Source organism: Protopterus annectens, chromosome 5.part0, assembly GCF_019279795.1.
Source record: "Protopterus annectens isolate FY-2018-M chromosome 5.part0, PAN1.0, whole genome shotgun sequence".
Lineage (NCBI taxonomy): Eukaryota > Metazoa > Chordata > Ceratodontiformes > Protopteridae > Protopterus > Protopterus annectens.
In genome coordinates this window covers 1,693,832,587-1,693,850,602 of record NC_056735.1, presented here as the reverse complement: position 1 = coordinate 1,693,850,602, position 18,016 = coordinate 1,693,832,587, and the positions used below count along the sequence as shown (strand labels likewise).

The 18,016-nt window shown below is 39.3% G+C and overlaps 1 protein-coding gene across 1 annotated transcript in view; it reads right to left on the bottom strand.

Moving 5' to 3' along the window:
* The window catches only part of WDR3 (WD repeat domain 3), a gene marked incomplete at its 5' end in the record, with an annotated part of 1,037,507 nt that overhangs the window by 37,075 nt on the left and 982,416 nt on the right, over positions 1 to 18,016 (bottom strand). Inside the window, 1 exon segment of the mRNA XM_044071482.1 lies at positions 6,921 to 7,014. Within this exon segment, the coding sequence (XP_043927417.1) occupies positions 6,921 to 7,014 (94 nt within the window).

Sequence of the window (18,016 nt, the reverse complement as noted above, 5' to 3'; positions counted from 1 at the left end):
AATATATGTGTTTAAAAAGATCCACCAATAACAGCAGCACTTTCTTATACTCTTGCTTCCCTCTGGATCAAAATTGTTCTGTTAATATTGTCAAATGTTTGCCTCCCCTCCAGAAATCCACACTGATCTATATCCACCAATTTTGGCAATACCACTGTTATTCTCTTAGCTAGTATAAACACTTTATCAACATAGTTTAAAACTGAAATAGGTCTACATTAAGCTGAGTATGAAGAGTATTTACCCCTTTTGGGGTAATACAGACACCGCAACTTTCTTCCAAGATGGTGGTACACCCCCCTTTTAAAACAATATTAAAAAACTGTACAGATCTTTATCACTTTCTTTCCTCTTAACTTCCACATGTCCCCAGAAATAACATCTATTACTGGAGATTTCACTGTTGTTTGATTAGACATTACTGTTATCTCACTTCTTCCTATCTTAGCTATTGAAAGTCGAGTCTCATTTTCCTAGAATCTTGGCATAATTAAGTCTTCCCTGAATACTTCCATTTGTGCCTTTTCCTGGTTTCCACATATCTATGCTTTATACAATTTCTTAAAATTTCCAAAATAACTCTTAATAACTCTACAGGATCCCTGGTTAGTTTTGTTGTTATAGGACTTTGCAGTAGAGCAATGCAGTTGGATTTTTACATACCAAAAGAGAAACTGTAAGGGAAGAGCACATGGGGATAAGGGACTTCTTTGGATCTTGAATACATTTCCTTAGAAATTAAATGGGCCACAGAGAATGATCTCCTGACTATGGTGGAAACATGATGAATGAATGAAAGAGTTGCACACAAGTACCCAGGTCTCTTACGATTGTATCTTTCTTTTTTTTTTTGCATTCAGCTTATTTACTTCAAAGTAGCCAGTTAACTTTTTCTTAGACCTAAAAGTTAATGTTTACTTCATTTGAACCCTTGGTACATTGCTCCAAGACTTTTTGCTTCAATGAAATCACTTAAATTCAGAACTCCCCATCCAATTTTAACTTACAAAACTATGGACATTTTCAAAAAAAAAGTTTACCTTTTCAGATAGGAGCAACTGCCCCAAATTAATGGCTGAACCACAGGCATTACACTTATTCTAAAATTAATGGTACCCATGCTGAAGTACATGGAAGAACCTGTGTTCCCACTTACAATTATTGCTATCAGTTCTTTTCTTGTCTCTAGTCCCCTTCTAGATGTGAGAAACAGACTGCACGCTTTCAATAAACATTGGGCCAAATTAACAACAGATGTTCTTGTATAGCTTAAACCAAGGGCATTATATGGAGCCATCACTCTCTGTAAAAACAGGGGAAATTATTATCTTAATTGTACATATATGATCAATACACTAACATCCACCCACCCCTGTACCCAAAGATCACAACATTATATGAACTTAAATATGCTTCTTTCTAGAATTTCTCACTTTGTAACAGTGGAAGTCCAGGATACATAACAAGAAAAATATATTTTTTTAACTTTAGTATCTAACATATAGAGAGATCACTGATAAGACTTCCCCCTTATATTTAAAATACCCTTGACTGCACACTATGAAAAGCTGCTTTACAATGTAACATGCAATTTACATCATGAAATTTCTATACAAATATTAAGAACAAAAGCTGTTTAACTTAAAGTTAATTACTCATTGTCCTTATAAGCACTAATGACAAAGTAGGGCATATACTTTACAGTCCATCCACCAATTTCACATAGCTTGTGGGTACATACATTACAGTCCACCCACAAATTTAACATAGTTAATAAAATTCTAGTCATTCTCAGACACTACTTTGTAGTCTTGCAAACCCACATTTTACATGTCTATCCCTATGTCTCCCATTTATAGATTAATTTCACTATGTTGCTGATATTCTTAATGATCATCTTCCAACACCAGTCTCTGGTTCAAGTTCAAGTTACTCCTGATTCTTCTGATCAGCACATATATGCTTTTTTTCTGCCACTCACGCATTTGTGTTTAGAACAATGGGAAATATTTCACTTTCACAGTATTTCTAAGAATCTTTGTTGTCGGAAAAATAGAAGCATTGAGTCCAATTCTGCTTTCATTGCTTACTTCTTCCTTGTTGTCTAAACTTTTCTTTATTTCCTCCTTAGCCTGTTCTGCAACCAAAAATGCATTTAATCCACCAAGAAAAATATTTTAAAGAGAGTTGGAAACAACTTGAATCTCATATCTGCCTCCTGACATTCCTTGACTGCTGGTATAAACCTGATTCTCTTCTGCCTGGTATACATTGAACAATCATCGTCTAAAAACAATCTGATGTTCCAGTTTTAGTACATTTTCCATTCTGCCACAGTTTTGTCAAGAACAGCTTTTTCTATTGGTATGATTGCATATTTACTAATTTAAGTATTGGCTCCTTTCTCATGGCCATGTTTGAAACACACATGATGTGCCCACTCAGTTAACAAATCTCACTATGAAACACCAGTGCAGTTGCATACTTACTTTCATAAAACTAATGCAGTCTGTTCATTCCAGTCTTCTGGTATAGCATAACATCTCAGATGTTCTCTGTATGCTCTGTCTTCTAATGCTACTGCTTTTTAAACATCTTTTCTTGAGGAGCCTTCATGCTCAACCTTTTTTCAATTTCAACTTCTTAATTTTTGCACTTTTATCAGCTCTTCAGAAGAACTAGTTCAAGCTTCTTCCATTTTTCAACCTTTTCTTATCTGACTTCATATACATTGCTTCAGTGTTTCATGTACTTTAAAAACCTCTCAGTCTATTGGATTTATTTTTTTCCTCTGAATTACTGGAGGTCATCTCCTCTACCAAACTCGAAACTCAAATTGCTTTTTACAGAACAGCTGCAAGATTTTTCAAAACAGATTTTTTTTTCTTCTTTTCTGGTTGATTTTCTTCTTAGTTGTGTAAATACTATCTAGTAACTGATTTTTATGCAGAATATTTTATCCACACTGATTCAGTTTTCACACTGGACGAGCTCTAATCAACCTGTTGATCAGTGCTGTCTTGGTAGTCTTTTTTTTTTTTTTTATTCTTGCCCCAATACTAGTTACATCATCCTCTTTCACTTCTTTGCCAGTATCATTTCACCCTGGCTCAATATAACATGCATATTCAAAACATTAACATTAAGTTAATTTATAGGCTCATAGTCAAACACTAGGTTAGCTGCCCATGCAGGCCACTTTAAGCCTAGCCAATTTCTCCTAAGGCATTCAAAATAATAAGAATAGCCAGGAACATATATGCTTTTTTTCTGCCACTCACACATTTGTGTTTAGAACAATGGGAAATATTTCACTTTCCCAGTATTTCTATGCATTTTCTGGTTCTTCACCTTGAAAAACAACTTTTGCTTGTGGTAAATCCATAACAGCTCCATCCATAAAAAAGGCCTACCATTATGTCAAGCTTACTATCCTAGAAGACATATAGGTTCAAAAGTTAACTCAGTCTATCAGAAAAATAGAAGCATTGAGTCCAATTCTGCTTTCATTGCTTACTCATTCCTTGTTGTCTAAACTTTTCTTTATTTCCTCCTTAGCCTCATCCACTATAGATCATTTGAGTGGACCCATGCATGGGATAAAGCCTCTGTCCATCAGTAGTGCAGGAGACAGTCCTGGGGTAAATGTTCCATTTCCCATCCACTGATCTAAGTTGCATATGAAAATGGACGGGGAAGAACTTTGTTTAATGTGGATGGGAAGTCTGTTCCACAGTAGTGGTATTTTATTTTCAGTTACATTTTCCACAGCATTATCAACATTTTCCCTCCCCGTTTTATGAAACATATATTTGTCCCAAGGGATAATAGTCAAAAACAGGATCCTGTGTAATGCTCATTTATTCACATTCAGCAGAACACTCCCCTTCCCAAAGTCACTCAAAAGCTTGTTTCTAGCAGAAATGTCCATCTTGACAGCATTTCTTGCATGTGATCTTACAATTTTACTGAGTAACCCAACTCTCCATAATGATTGCACTGCATTTTAAGACATTTGAATTAAATGTGCATGTGCACCACAAAAAAAATTAATAAAACTAGAAATATGTTTTATTTTCCCTTCAGCCACATCTAATAAAGCCTAAACTTTCTGTTCTCTATTCCAAAGATTCCAATCATCTAACATTTAATATCAAATATTTTTATTACTTCTGTTCAAAAAGTTCCTTAACTTTGATCACTCACTTCTGTAGCCTTAAAATGCACAGGTTATGTATCATTGTATAACATTTGTATTTGACATCACAAAATACATGAAGAACTAAATGACTTATCAAACACAGTCAGTAATATTTGTGCTAAAGAAAATGATTCAAAAGTCACTTAAAAATGGCTCAAACCCCACAAGAATTAAACCCTGATGTATGTTACTGAGAAGCTTAAATCAGCAATGATTTCATTACAAACATATCTGTTAACTGCTGTGTCTAATTTAGCCATTACACAATTCACTAGTTGCCTTTCTCCTGTCCACTTAGCAGTACCATGGTTTTGCATATCCAAATGCCTGGCCAGCACAGCAGCATATGTTTTAGGTACTACTAAGTTATTTTCTGACACAGACATCACCTCATTAGTTTATATAACAGCTACTGGCTCATGAGAACCCTCCAAAATCCCAGGCAAAATCACCATACTCTGAACATGCTAGATTCCACTTCCATCTTCCCATGCATCCCTGAAAACTGTATTACCACCTTCATCATCTGGAAAGCACCTTTTCACCACTGCTGACCAAAACAAAGCCATTTCATCAGCAGGTTCTTGCTCCTCAAGTAAATGTTAAAATAAACTTCATTTTCTGGTTCTTCACCTTGAAAAACAACTTTTGCTTGTGGTAAATCCATAACAGCTCCATCCATAAAAAAGGCCTACCATTATGTCAAGCTTACTATCCTAGAAGACATACAGGTTCAAAAGTTAACTCAGTCTTCTTTTGTACCGGTATCAAACAAGTTTACTGTTGTTCAGGTTGTACTGCAGCTGCTTAAAACTTTCTACTTCTTTCCCTTTCCTGTCACACCTTTCATATTTTCGCTCTCCTCTCTCAGGGAGTAACACAGATTGTTCTCCAAAGTTATCCTTTGTCTAACTTCTCTTTGCCCTTCTTGTGATGGTGAATGCCTTACAAAGGTGAATTCAGCACTTTTTTGTTGTGTATCTGGTAGAATCCCCAATAACTGAATTTATGAGCAGCACTGAAGGACAACACTTGTGCTAATGTCTGTAGGTAGATATGAACAACAAAGCACAATGCCTTGAAGGAATGGAAAAGTCTTCCCTTGATTCTGGTCATATGGATGTTAGAGGTGGCTTCAATTTTTAGTATGGAGAATGAGAAAATACTTTTAGCAAAATGGTCTAATGCACTTGATTCCCTGGATGGTACAATGTTAATAAGCTTAAGGATGTACCTCTTGTAACTTATCCTGGTAACTACATAGTAGTGAAAGCACTGCTTTGATAAGAAAACCATTCCTTTAGATTGTTGGTATTTCCTGTCAGCCCTATGCGGTCTTCTTAATCTCTATATATAGTGTAATTATGACTGACAAGACAGGAAGATTCAGGAACACTGTGGCTCAGTGAGTTCTACACATTCTATGATACGTTGTTTCAGGTAGTCTTGCATCACCACTATAAAACTTCTTAGTAATCTGAGCAGGTCAGTGAAGCTTATTTTCATTGTGTACTGATTTTTCTGGTGAAACCATGTATGTACACTATATTGGAAATGAAATCAGTAACTTCTCTAGCAAGACTGCGCAGTGGCAGTTAAGCTACTGAATAAAATAATTTCCTTAGTGGAGGATACCACCAAATAAGATATTAGGTGGAAAAGAGCCACATGAGAAAGGCATTGAAGACGAAAACACTGTGCACTCTGACAACTCTCAGCAGTTTTGTGAAAAGTTGACAGTGATATCCACAAAACAAACACAGCCCAAGACGATGGAGAAATTACGGAGGGTATTGCTCTGAGCCAGGTGGTTCTAAACTTATAAAATATCCACAAGCGCAGTGCCTTTAGATGACTGAGGAGAAATGCGTTTTCTTAGAAGCAGATGTCAGCTTGGATGTTATCCATAATGTCAAAGCCACTAAACTGAGAAAACAGTACAGGACATCTTGGGTATTCCTATAATGTCATTCTAGAAGTGAAGGCAGACAGTTCCTTGAAAGCAGGCGATTATAGTTCAGTGTGTAAATAAACCAAAATATTAAAAATATCGATAGAGGGGGCCTCACTGAAGAAAAGAACCTCCACATATCTTGAAAGTGGCTTATGAAAATGAAGTTCTCAGAGAATAAGGCTGACTACCTAGTGAAGGACATGAAGAAAGCTTCACCCTCAAAAGTGTACCTTTGCAAGCCAGTTTCTAATGTTTCACATGTATTTCTGACACCGAAATGCATGCTCCTCAGAATTCACAATTCTATAATGCACATACTCGTTCAATGTAGAATTTGTGAACAAGATGTTGGGTGCCAATTTGCGATCTGCTTGCCGAAAATGTTAGAATGAAGTTTTTCTCATTTCTGAATTTATACTAAAATGACAGCAACAGCAAAAACAACCAGTAACATTATCTTTAAAAATAAAACTATCGAAAATTTTGTCTAATCTCTACTAATCGGTTGTAAATTTTACAACAACGAGAAAAATTAAGGAGGGAGAGGAAAATACTATTATTTGAAGCCATGTACATATGATGCAAAACTGTGGACCTCAGTAATAAGCTACAGCAGAACAGCATTACAACAGCAACCTGCCTGCAGCCAAATACTCAAATTCTGAAGATCTGCTGACTGGAAATGTCTTAAAAGACAACATGAAAGAATGGTGTCTCCTTATTTTTACTAAAAAGCATAAAAAAAAGAAAATGTGAGTTTCTTACCCTGATTTCACTGACTTTACCAAGTGTGTTTCTTCTTAGGCTGTCAATAACTGTTAGTAGCATCTGACTGCTCGTAATTTGACCAAAATGTATCCTAGGAAAGAACACAAAACTAAAATAAGCACACACTTTCTAGTGGATAACACTATAAAACAAATCAGCCTCACTCATTACAATTAATACTACTGTTAAGGGTGATCACTTACTTGCAATTAAAGCAGTAAAAGACAGTTTTTCATAGGTGAGTTTGGATGGCAAGTGAGAAAAAGCAAAACAGAATGTAGAAAGGCCATTGAAGCCTGCACATGAGAAAGAAAAAAATATGCAAATACTGACCTCAAGTTTAGATGTTAAAGATCATGAGTAATGCCAGTTCTTATTTGCTTTGAACATGCCTATTACTGGAAGAAGCTACACTGGTGATGTCCGGTACTAGTTCATATGCATGATGACGTTCTCTTTCAACCATGCTTTTCTGTTATCACCATTATGGAAATAACCTAAGGAATGACACTTTTTTTTCCATGTCAGTATCTGAAGCTGTAAGCCTTATGAAAACACTTGTCTTCCACTTACTACTCACAGAAGAAAGAGGGTAGGATGGTGGACATACTGGCTGAGGCCTTCTTATAGATGGGTACCTTTGTAATAAGCTATGTTCACTATCAGGCCAGAGGTGACATTTTTGTGAATAAGTCCTGATCTAGGAAGGTAGCAAATGTACCTGAATTATGAACGGAAGAGCAGGGAGGAAAACAACGTCTCAGATATCCAGATTTTCATCTCATATTTGTGGTCTGTTCCTCATAACAGTTTGCGTTTTTATGGCAAATAGCTGAGGGCACGAACTCAATAAATAACTGAGTTTCAGACTTCACATCCTTCAGAAAATGCATCACACAAATACTGTTATTCTAGCAACTTTCTAAGTTTATAAGAGCAATATTTAAAATCTGTCCCTATTTTTGGGCCTTTTTCTCTTCATTATTTTAGGCTTTGTCCAGATTTTTTATGCTAAGCAGTTGAGAAGTATGAAAATATGTTTCACACAAGACTATAGGAACACCATAATGCTCTGTGACCGCATGTGATTACAGACAGGTACTTAAAGCATACTGCAGAGTCTAAACTTCTCCGGCAAAACTGGAAATAACTAGCAAAATAAGAAATTACACCTTCACTTACAAGAGGAATATACACAATCAGCTAACCAAATTAATAGAGTTTGCTTAGCAATAGGTCCAGTCTTCCTTTAAAAAACAGATACAGACAATGGTTTCATATAGTGCCAGGAAATTGTGGCAGAGATAAATATTTCCAAATGCCCAAATTGTTAATCTTTTACTGCCCTGACTGTAAATTAAACAGGGAAGTCAATGTCTTGAATCAGTGCAAAGAAGTAAACTTAACAGAAAAACTAAGGATTCATATACAGTGCCGTACTATTCAAAAAATGAGAAAGGGCTGTCTGCATCAATAAGCTTGCAACTTAAACTGCAGGCCAAAGTAACAGCAAACAGGAAGAGTTGTTTTCTGCAGAATAAAATTTCAGATCTTGAACAACACCTCAGCAGCAGTTCCTTAATTACTTGAACATCCCACTAGTTAGGTGACCTCTCACAAGCAATGCAGTCTCTATAGTAGTCAGTTCTGGGCTAGGCCCCTCAAAATGTCTCCCAAAATAATGACAGTGGAATGCTATAAAGGAAGAATAGCACAGAAAGATCTTAGTTCTTTTATGCCAATAGTAACCAATAAGGAAATTGAGGATTCATAACACCATCCACCCTCATATCAACTATATGCTAAAAAGTTATAAATAAACACATACATAAGGAGGTAGGGAAGGCAGCTGGATGTGTTGGTTGACATATCTGAAGATCTAAAATTAAGGTATGCATTTATCAAACTATCCTAGTGACTACTGAAAGAGTACATCTTGCGTTAAAAAGGTCTTGCTCCCATGACATGGTATTTTGTGATTAAGAGATATGATGGCCGTGATAAAAAAATACCTTCACGCCTAACATGTTTCTGAATCACAAAATATGATAAGGAAATACCTCATTATCTGCTAATCTGCACATCACTGAATCGCAGTTACTAAAAGCGACTTGCAAATCATTGATGAAACTCCCTTAAAGTATGCTGCATGCTGCCCCCTAATCAAATGTTCATTGGAGATTACTAGGCTAATGGACCAAGAGCCCTTAGAAGCCTAGCCATATTTAACTAGAGTTTCCAAATTTTAAATAGGTAGGTGAACAAAGTTCACAGAGGTATGAGCCTAAACTTTGGTATCTAATACCGACTGCATCTGTCCACAAGGGACATGTGCACCAGCTCAGGAATAAATTTACGACTAACCATCCATTGATCTAGGTTGCGCTTGAAGAGGGCCAGGGAAGGGCTTTTCTTCACGTCAATGGGAAACTTGTTCCAGAGAAGGGGGTGCATCTGAGAGAAGTATAGTACAGTTGTGTACCTACCATAAATGTAGATGTTCGAGTGTATTCACTGTTGCAGTCTTTACAATTGGGTTATCCTGCTAGCAGGCTACCCGCAGTCGGCCCGAGTTCCAAAGTCTGGGTCCGGCGTCGGTTGCTGTCACCTCCTCCCTGACGTCAGTGCGCCAGGGGTATAAAAGATGCAGCCGGTGACATTTTCTTTACTGTTTCTTGCCCCAGATGTCAGGTGCCCCTAAAAAGGTAGGCTAAATTATGCCAATAAGCATGCATACACAAAAAACAACGTTTCCTTCATCTACAAGCAAATACACCACATAGGTTGTATAGAATAGAGAAGTACAGATAAGTCTCAGCAAGGAAAAGGGGGATGGTGGGTGGGTAACCTGGACTGCAACAGTGAATACACTCAAACATCTACATTTATGGTAGGTACACAACTGTACTATGTTCATCGTGTTTCACTGTTGCAGTCATTACAATTGGGTTGAATCCCAAAGCTAAGGTTGGGAGGCTGGCTAAAGAGGATTAGGAGAGGCTATCAGGCCCTGCAGAACTGCAGTGGCAAAGCCTGCCCTGGATTTAGAGTAGAGAGGTAAGTGATCGTGTTTTGTAAAAGTATGCACTGAACTCCAAGTTGCAGCCTCTAAGATGTCTTTGGTTGGTACTCCTCTGAGGAAGGCTGCTGAAGTGGCTGCTGCTCTGGCTGAATGTGGCCTAATGCCCTTAGGCACTGATTTGCCATGCTGAGAATAGCAGAAACGAATGCAGTGGCCTAGTCGGCTCCACGTGGGAGTTGGAAGTGGCCTGTGGCTCTGAGGTAGCGGGTGTCAGGGGCTGCGAAAGCGCCTCACTGAGAACTGGCGACAGGCCTAACGGAAGCCTCATCGCTGGTTTTGGACCTCGGATATCTGTCCTCTTCTTTTTCTTTGCGCTTTTTATAAACTTCGGTAGTCAGCTGATCCGACAGCATTATATAATTAAATCTACTGCCAAAGTAATGAAATGCAAAATCGTACCGACACTTAATAGTGCGTTGGTTAAATCTAGCACAAAACCGACAACTAGCAATGTCGTGGTCAGGGCCTAGGCAAGGAATACAGTAAGAATAAAAATCCTTTTGAGGTATTTGCTTCCCACAAGAAATACAATTATTTACTTTTTCTGACATCGGTCTGGAGCAAGAAAGGGTACTTAACTTCGGATCTAAAATTTGAATTTGAAAATCTCAGGAGTCGGCTGACCGGCACTTGCGAACTGCTTTTGCTTCGGGCACGGCACGACAAGAAAGACTGAAGAAAATGGCGTCAGCTGCATCTTTTATACCCCTGGCACACTGACGTCAGGGAGGAGGTGACAGCAACCGATGCCGGACCCAGACTTTGGAACTCGGGCTGACTGCGGGTAGCTTGCCAGCAGGATAACCCAATTGTAATGACTGCAACAGTGAAACTCGATGAACGTCTATCTCTCCATGATTTACTTATGTCAGTGGCTAGGTTAAGATCCATGTAGTTTGATTTACAAATGTTTAACATTTCCATTAAGGCCGGATCGGAGACTGCCCTGTAGGCCAGACACAGATCGTCCATTAGTAGTCTATAGGAGACGGAATACAGCGATAGGGCTTTCAATCTTAGGACTTGTTTTCTATACCCTTTATCTTACTGAAGCGAAACCAATGGGGTCACTCTAACTGTTGCAGATGTTCAGAGTCCAACACTTGCAGTATTGTCCCTGCTGCTCCCATCCATGTTAGACTCCCAATCACATCTACCATCACTCATGAGAAAGAACACAACAAAATTAAACTCTGGCACTTGAGGTGGCTGCTTCCCACTCATCTGCATAGGGAAGACCATGCTTTTCTGCAAGTGAACTATGATTTCAAATTTTAAAGTGCTGATTTTATTTCTGGTTGCTTCATCCTGAGCAACAAACGGCTTGAAACATGACTGGAGATCACAGTCAGTTGAAGGTAAGAGGAAAGCATCTTCTAAAAACACTAATGATGTAGTCGTCATCAGCAGATTGGGTCTATATGTCATACTGCATAACATAAGATTCCAAAAAGCTCTCTATACTCAATGCTGGTCTCCTATGGTCTACCCTTAGTATTCATAGCAATCTGATCCAAACCAAAAAAACTGAAAACCACTGCAAGTGCAAAACATTGTAGGTCTATATAACTCATTGGTATCAACCCTATATTCAATATCATGTGTGTTCATAAACACGCTTCTTCAAAGCCCATTCTGTCTTTAGGCAAATGTCATAGTTGCATAAAATAGTCCTTCTGTCTTACCTACATAAAACCTGATGGTGGTGAGAGATGACACCCTGGCTACAATCTAGGTAACTCGAGTTTGGTTACAGGCTTGGATGTCTGACAAAGTTGTCAGGGATGATTGGCACCCCTATACTGGATGGACTCTCCTAGCTCTCAAGTCTTTGTGAAGGTCATGACTTGGAGCAACTGCTGGACTGACTGACCTGGTGGGCCAAAGAGTTGCAATCATCATAGGGCCTGAGGCAAGCAGGCTTCGATGGGTGACCCAACCTACAAGAGTGTCAACAACACTCTAGGAGTAGAGCCTTGGTGAAAAAAGTCCTGACATGCATGACAGCATCAATGCTGTGAATTCTAGCACTCCTCACCCCCCCACACATCAAGTCTAGACTTCCCCTTCTCATGCGACCTGTGATGATGACTTTGTCCTGCAGGATAAAATGCAGGCACTTGTTCTCTCTCCCTATTTCTCTCTTTTTTTTTCAGGGTATCCCCACCAATGTTGGAGGGGGGGACTGGATACAGAGATCTGTAACAGCAGATGAACAGGTAATAGAAAAAAAAGCCAAAGGCTCAAAGCAAAGGAGGAAGGACCAAGGATTTCAAAAGAGTAGCATGGCCAAATGACAAAATCCTGAACTCCAGAACACTATGAACACTATGCACACCAGGCTGAATTGTAGAATCCTAGATTCTAACTAATCATGTCAAGTAAAGAACCCCCCTTAAATCTACTCCTACAACACCATCACATACTCAAGAGATATTGTAATGCGACCTCTGAGTTATTATACTTTGTTGGGGTGGAGACACAGCTCCCTTGAAAGTTTCTGTTGTGCCTGCCAAATTATTTTCTATGTTTAGGCTCACATACATGGCACTCTGCAGTCAGGAATTTGTTCAACCAACCAACTGCAACATTCTTATCATATCAGTTGATATATGAGCAGATTCTCATCCGCTGGTCTGTGGTTTGGTTATCCTTCATTCCTCCCATACGTCTGCTATTTTCTTCTCAACTTCACAAATCTGAAGATTTGCATACCATTTGTCCAGCACACTTCATTAAGCATGCACATCCTGTTTCAGCACACAGTGGTGCCACGTGTCATAGCAGGAAAGCATGCCTAACCCCAGAAACTACCATTTTTCACTCAAACATTGAACTTCTACAGTTTCTGTAGATACAGATACACAATGATGGTCAACCACAGACACACAGTTGCCTAACTTACACAGAACACCAAAAGCTGCTGTGGGAGGGAGAGGTCTGACAAGTATGGAGGAAGGGAGTAGAGGAATTTGAACCCACTGACGAAGATCCCCTTACAGATCAACTGACAGGAAAGATCATAGCCGATGGACCTGACAGTGGTCATCCTCGTTGGTAACTATACAATTGGGGAGACCCCAAGCAGCAAAATTATTATTTTTTATTACATCTTTATTGAATTATCAAGTAAGACATAGATAAACATACATTTATACAAAAGAAAACAATCTACATCAAAATGTTCCCAGTTACAGACATCATATTTTGCATTTTTTCATTTGTAATACTATCAATCCAATATTACATACATTGTACAATTTCTGCTTTCCTTTAAACCTCACTCTTCTTCCATATTATTATTCTGAATGTATTTATCTTACAATTTCCACTTTCTCTATTCAACTTGCTCCTACCCTTTTCTAAAGATCCCACTTTCAATTCTTTTATCTCTGTTAGAATATTCAATACTTCAAATAACGTTGGTTTAGACTTTGATTTCCATTTTTTAGTAATTTGCCTTTTAGCAGGCGCCAAAATTAAATGTAACAAGGCCTTACTAAGTCTAGGCAATTCAGATCCTATGCCCCAGCTCAGAAGAATCATTTCTTCAGTTACACTCATTAATTCACCCAATATTTCTGGCAGAATACTCTGTAGGGATTTTTTTTTAAAGTCTGCCAACTCATCACTCTCCTAAAACATATGTTCCCAGTTACTACTACCTTCCCCAACGTACCTCCCAACATTTGCCATCTATTGAGAATAACTTCTGTGCAGTCTGTTTGGGGGGATAAAAATACCTATGCAAACAGTCCAAGCAAAACCCTTAAATCTTCTAGACTTTGTTCTGTACTTGGGAGCCATATATATGCTCCCTTGTTGTTTCTTGTGAATTGCTTATCCAGTTTCTCGTCCCAGTCATTTCTACCCTCCTCTGATTGATTCCTATAGTTGTGCAACATTTTATATGTCCTACTAATTACTCCTTTTTAAACATCAGCTTCTGCTCTAGATTCAACTAGGAACTCTATCAAAGAAAAGCTTTCACTTAATATTCCTCTACCATTTTCTCTTTGTCTAAACTCCGATATAAATCGCTGATAGGGAAGGCAGTCTTCTAGCTTAGTTCAAATGCCTTTCTGGTCTCTTCCAGTGTTATTACCTTTCCCTCTCTAGTTATTTGCTCCCAATACCTTGGTTCCTTTGCTAGTTTTCATAGGTTCATAGGCGAGTACTAGGCTAATGGCCCTCGAGCCAACACAAGCCTAGCCCAAGAACATGTCCAATCGTACTGTTGCTGGACATTAGTACTTTGTACCCCTATTGAGCAAGGGTGTTGAAATGGTCCCCGGGGTGAATTTCCTGTTACCCATCCACTCACCAAGATTTTTCTTGAACAGGGCCAGTGAGGTGCTCTGCTTGACCTGAATGGGGAGTTTATTTCCAGAGTATGTGTAGTCTCTGGGTTAGGACCTGTCCCTCCAGCAGGTTCTGTTTATTGTGGTGATGCGGTTGAGGATCTTGGACTGTGTGGTAAGGAGGGATTGAGTCTTTTTCAGATGAAGCATTTCTAGTAACACTGGGTCCAACATGGCTTTGTATGCCAAGAGGAGATTGCCTCTAAGTAGGCGATATGAGATGGAGTATAGCTGTAGTTTTTTGAGTCTGTTTGCGTAGGGCAAGTGTTTGAGTCCTAGGATCCTCTTTGTGAGGAATTTCTGTGGCCTCTCCAGTTGTTGCAGGTGTCTAGTGAAGTACATGCCACATGGGGCACTGTACTCTATAATGGGTCTAATGAGGGATGAGTAGAGAGGGATTATGACCTCCTCCTTCCTGGATGAGAAACCCTTTGTAATGAGGTGTGCCACATAGAAGGACTTTCTAACTACAGTGGCCACATGGTTGTCGAAGGAAAGGTTGCTATCCATTTGTGTCCCTAGATCTCTTATCACACCTTGGGAGTTGAGAGGACTACCGTCAATGTGGTAGTTCATGGGCACTGTGTTTTTCCTGAAGGACATGATGTTGCACTTTTTGGCAGTGAGATTAAGACCATGGTTCTGGCACCAGTCGTCGGTGTCAGTGAGGCCTTTTTCTAGGATGTTGACGTCAGCTTGAGAGTCAATAATGGCACCCAATTTGCAGTTGTCTGCAAACTTGGTCAACCAGAGTCCTTTGGTTTTGGCCTGAACTTCAGAGAAGTATATACCAAACAGGAGAGGACCCAGGACTGATCCTTGTGGGACTCCACTTGTGACTGCCCAGTAGTCAGATTTGGAGTCCTCTGCTTTCACTGTGTGGGTTCTGTCCATGAGCCAGTTGGCAACCCATCTTATGATGTAGGGGTTGATGCCTAGGTTGGTTAGTCTACCAATGATCCCTGAGTGGGGGATAGTGTCAAAGGCCTTGACCAGATCGAGGTAGGCTGTATGGACTTGCCTTGCCTTCACTGACCGCTCTGGTAACAGATTCAAAGAAGTCTATCAGGCTGAGCAGACATGATCTGCCCTTCACAAACGCAAACAGTGAGAGACCCAGGGTTTGAAGGTTCCCTATATCCTTATTTATGAGGTCCATGATGATGCGCTCCATGGCCTTACAGATCAGGCTTGTCAGGCTGATGGTGCAGTAGTTTCCTGGGTCAGTAGTTGCTCCCCTTTGTGGAGAGGAATGACTGCAGCAGTGCGCCATTCGGTGGGGACAAAGCCTGAAGTGAGGCTGTGGATGAACAGGGCACTCAGGTGAGGTGCCAGTTACCTCTGTAATTTGTGTAGCACACAGCCATGTATATTATCAGGTCCCATGGAGGCTGTATTTTTTGCTTTGGATAGTGTGGCTTCTACCTCAGCAGCCGTGATATTTGGGATTTGGCATTCCTTGGGTATTGGGATGGACCCTTTTGGGGGCGAGGGGGGTAAAGTTTGTACTTAACCTGTCTGCCAGGATGTTGGCAATATCTGTTGGTTCTGTATAAGTGGTGCCATTGTGCAACGGCTCAGAGCACCCTTGCGTACTGTTATGCAAGTTCTTGATGTAACTAAAGAATGCCTTGTGGTTATCTTTGGCATCTGTTGCAATTTTGTTTTCATAACTAGTTTTGGAGCCTTTAATAAGGGAACCCAGTTATTTGCTGAGATTTGCAAGGGAATTTTTTCAGTCTTGGGACTTAGCCCTTCTCTGCAACAAGTTTTTTTTTCTTCTGTTGTAGACTTTGTTAATAGCAGGGGACACCAGATTGGCTTCCTTTTTTGGAGGACATGACCTTGATTCTGTTAGGGGTGGCCTGATCCATACATTTGTGTAAATGCTCATACAGTCTCTTGGTGTATGTTTCCGTGGCCAAACATCCTTTCACTGCTTGCGTGGGTGCTGTGAAGTTTGATGCTTCTGTCTTTAGAAGCACAAAATTGGCTTTGGAAAAGTTTTTCACTGTGGTTTCCTTCATGGGGCGTGTGGGTGGAATTTGGATATCGACTGTGATTAACTTATGGTCCGATTTGACCAGGGAGGAGTTGATCACTGGTGTAGAGCAGCGGTCCCGCAGGTTAGTGATGACCAGATCGAGAATGTTTCTGCCTCTGGTGGGGGTGAGAATGAGTTGATCCAGGGCGTTGGAGTTAATCAATTCCAGAAATCGTTGGGCATATGGGGTTGGAGCAGGAGTAGTTTTCCCAGCTAATGGAGGAGTAGTTAAAGTCTCCCAGTATAAAAGTATTAGGTTGAACCCTAATGCTTTCCAGAGTGTTCAAGAAAGCAGATTCCATCCTCATCTTGCCTATTTTCTCTTCCCCTAATTGCAGTCGCTCCTATTGGAGAAATCTTTTTTTTATCATTCTCATGTTGCCTTAGTTCTTAAAATACTTTCTGCTACTTTATGAATATAACATTCCACATGAGTGTTTTTATTCTCCTTAAGGATCTGCATTCAAAATCCCACTCTCCTTATCTCTTGAATCCTCCCCCCCATTTCTTCATCATCCATTTCCACTTTAAATTATAACTTTGTGCTTGTTTTTAATATAAGCCTTAACAATGTATTATAAAATATCCCTTCAAATCAGGTAATCCTAAACAACCTTGTTCAATTGGAAGTATCGACTTATCCCATTTGACCCTTGCCCTCTATCATTCCCAGATAAATTCCTTTAACTCTTCATTATTATCCACAACTTCACTTCTGGTTGCTAAAAATATGCTTGACTTGAATATAAAACTAAAAGGAGTAGAAACATTTTCACTGCTTCTATCTTGCGATCCATATCCATAGACAAGAGCTTTCAGTTTCTCAGTTTTTGTATTATCTTTTCTTTAGCCTCTTCCTACATATCCTTCACTGCCATAACAGAAGCCTTTTTAATCCGTACTCCTAAATATTTCATTTTATTGTGTTCCCTAAATATGGGTATTGCTGAACCAATTAATGTGTGCTTTTATATCCAGAAAAGACTTGAAACGGTCTCAAAATGTTGTACAACACTGAGATGGTCTTCACTGGTTTTATCAGGTAAAACATACCACCATCTGCAAATAAAGCCAACTTTTCTAGATTACCATACTAATTATATCCTTGAATTTCTAAGTCCCTTATTTTCTTTGCCAATGGCTCTAAACATAAAGCAAACAAAGAGGAGAGAGGGCACACTTTTGCCTGGCCCCTCTATTCAGACAACTTATCAGAGAGAAACCCTCCCACTTTAATCCTTGCCCCTGATCCCTTGTACATCTTCCTAATTAACCTTATTATTTATCAGGGAATGCAAATGCTTCCATTGTCCTACTCAAAATCCTAGCTTACTTTGATGAACACTCTCTCTGCATCAAGACCCACTAAAAACAGAAGCATTATTGCATTCTGCTTCCTTCTGGATCATTTATCTATTAATGTTGTCAAATGTTTGCCTCTTCTCAAAACCTCACTGATCCATCCTCTATCAATTTTTGGCAACCCCTTTGCCATTTTGCAGCCAATACAGATATAAACACTTTATAATCATGGTTTAAAATTGAAATGGGCCTCTCTGAATTTAGGTCTGTATTGCAGTGACCACAGCTTTCTTCCAGGATGTTG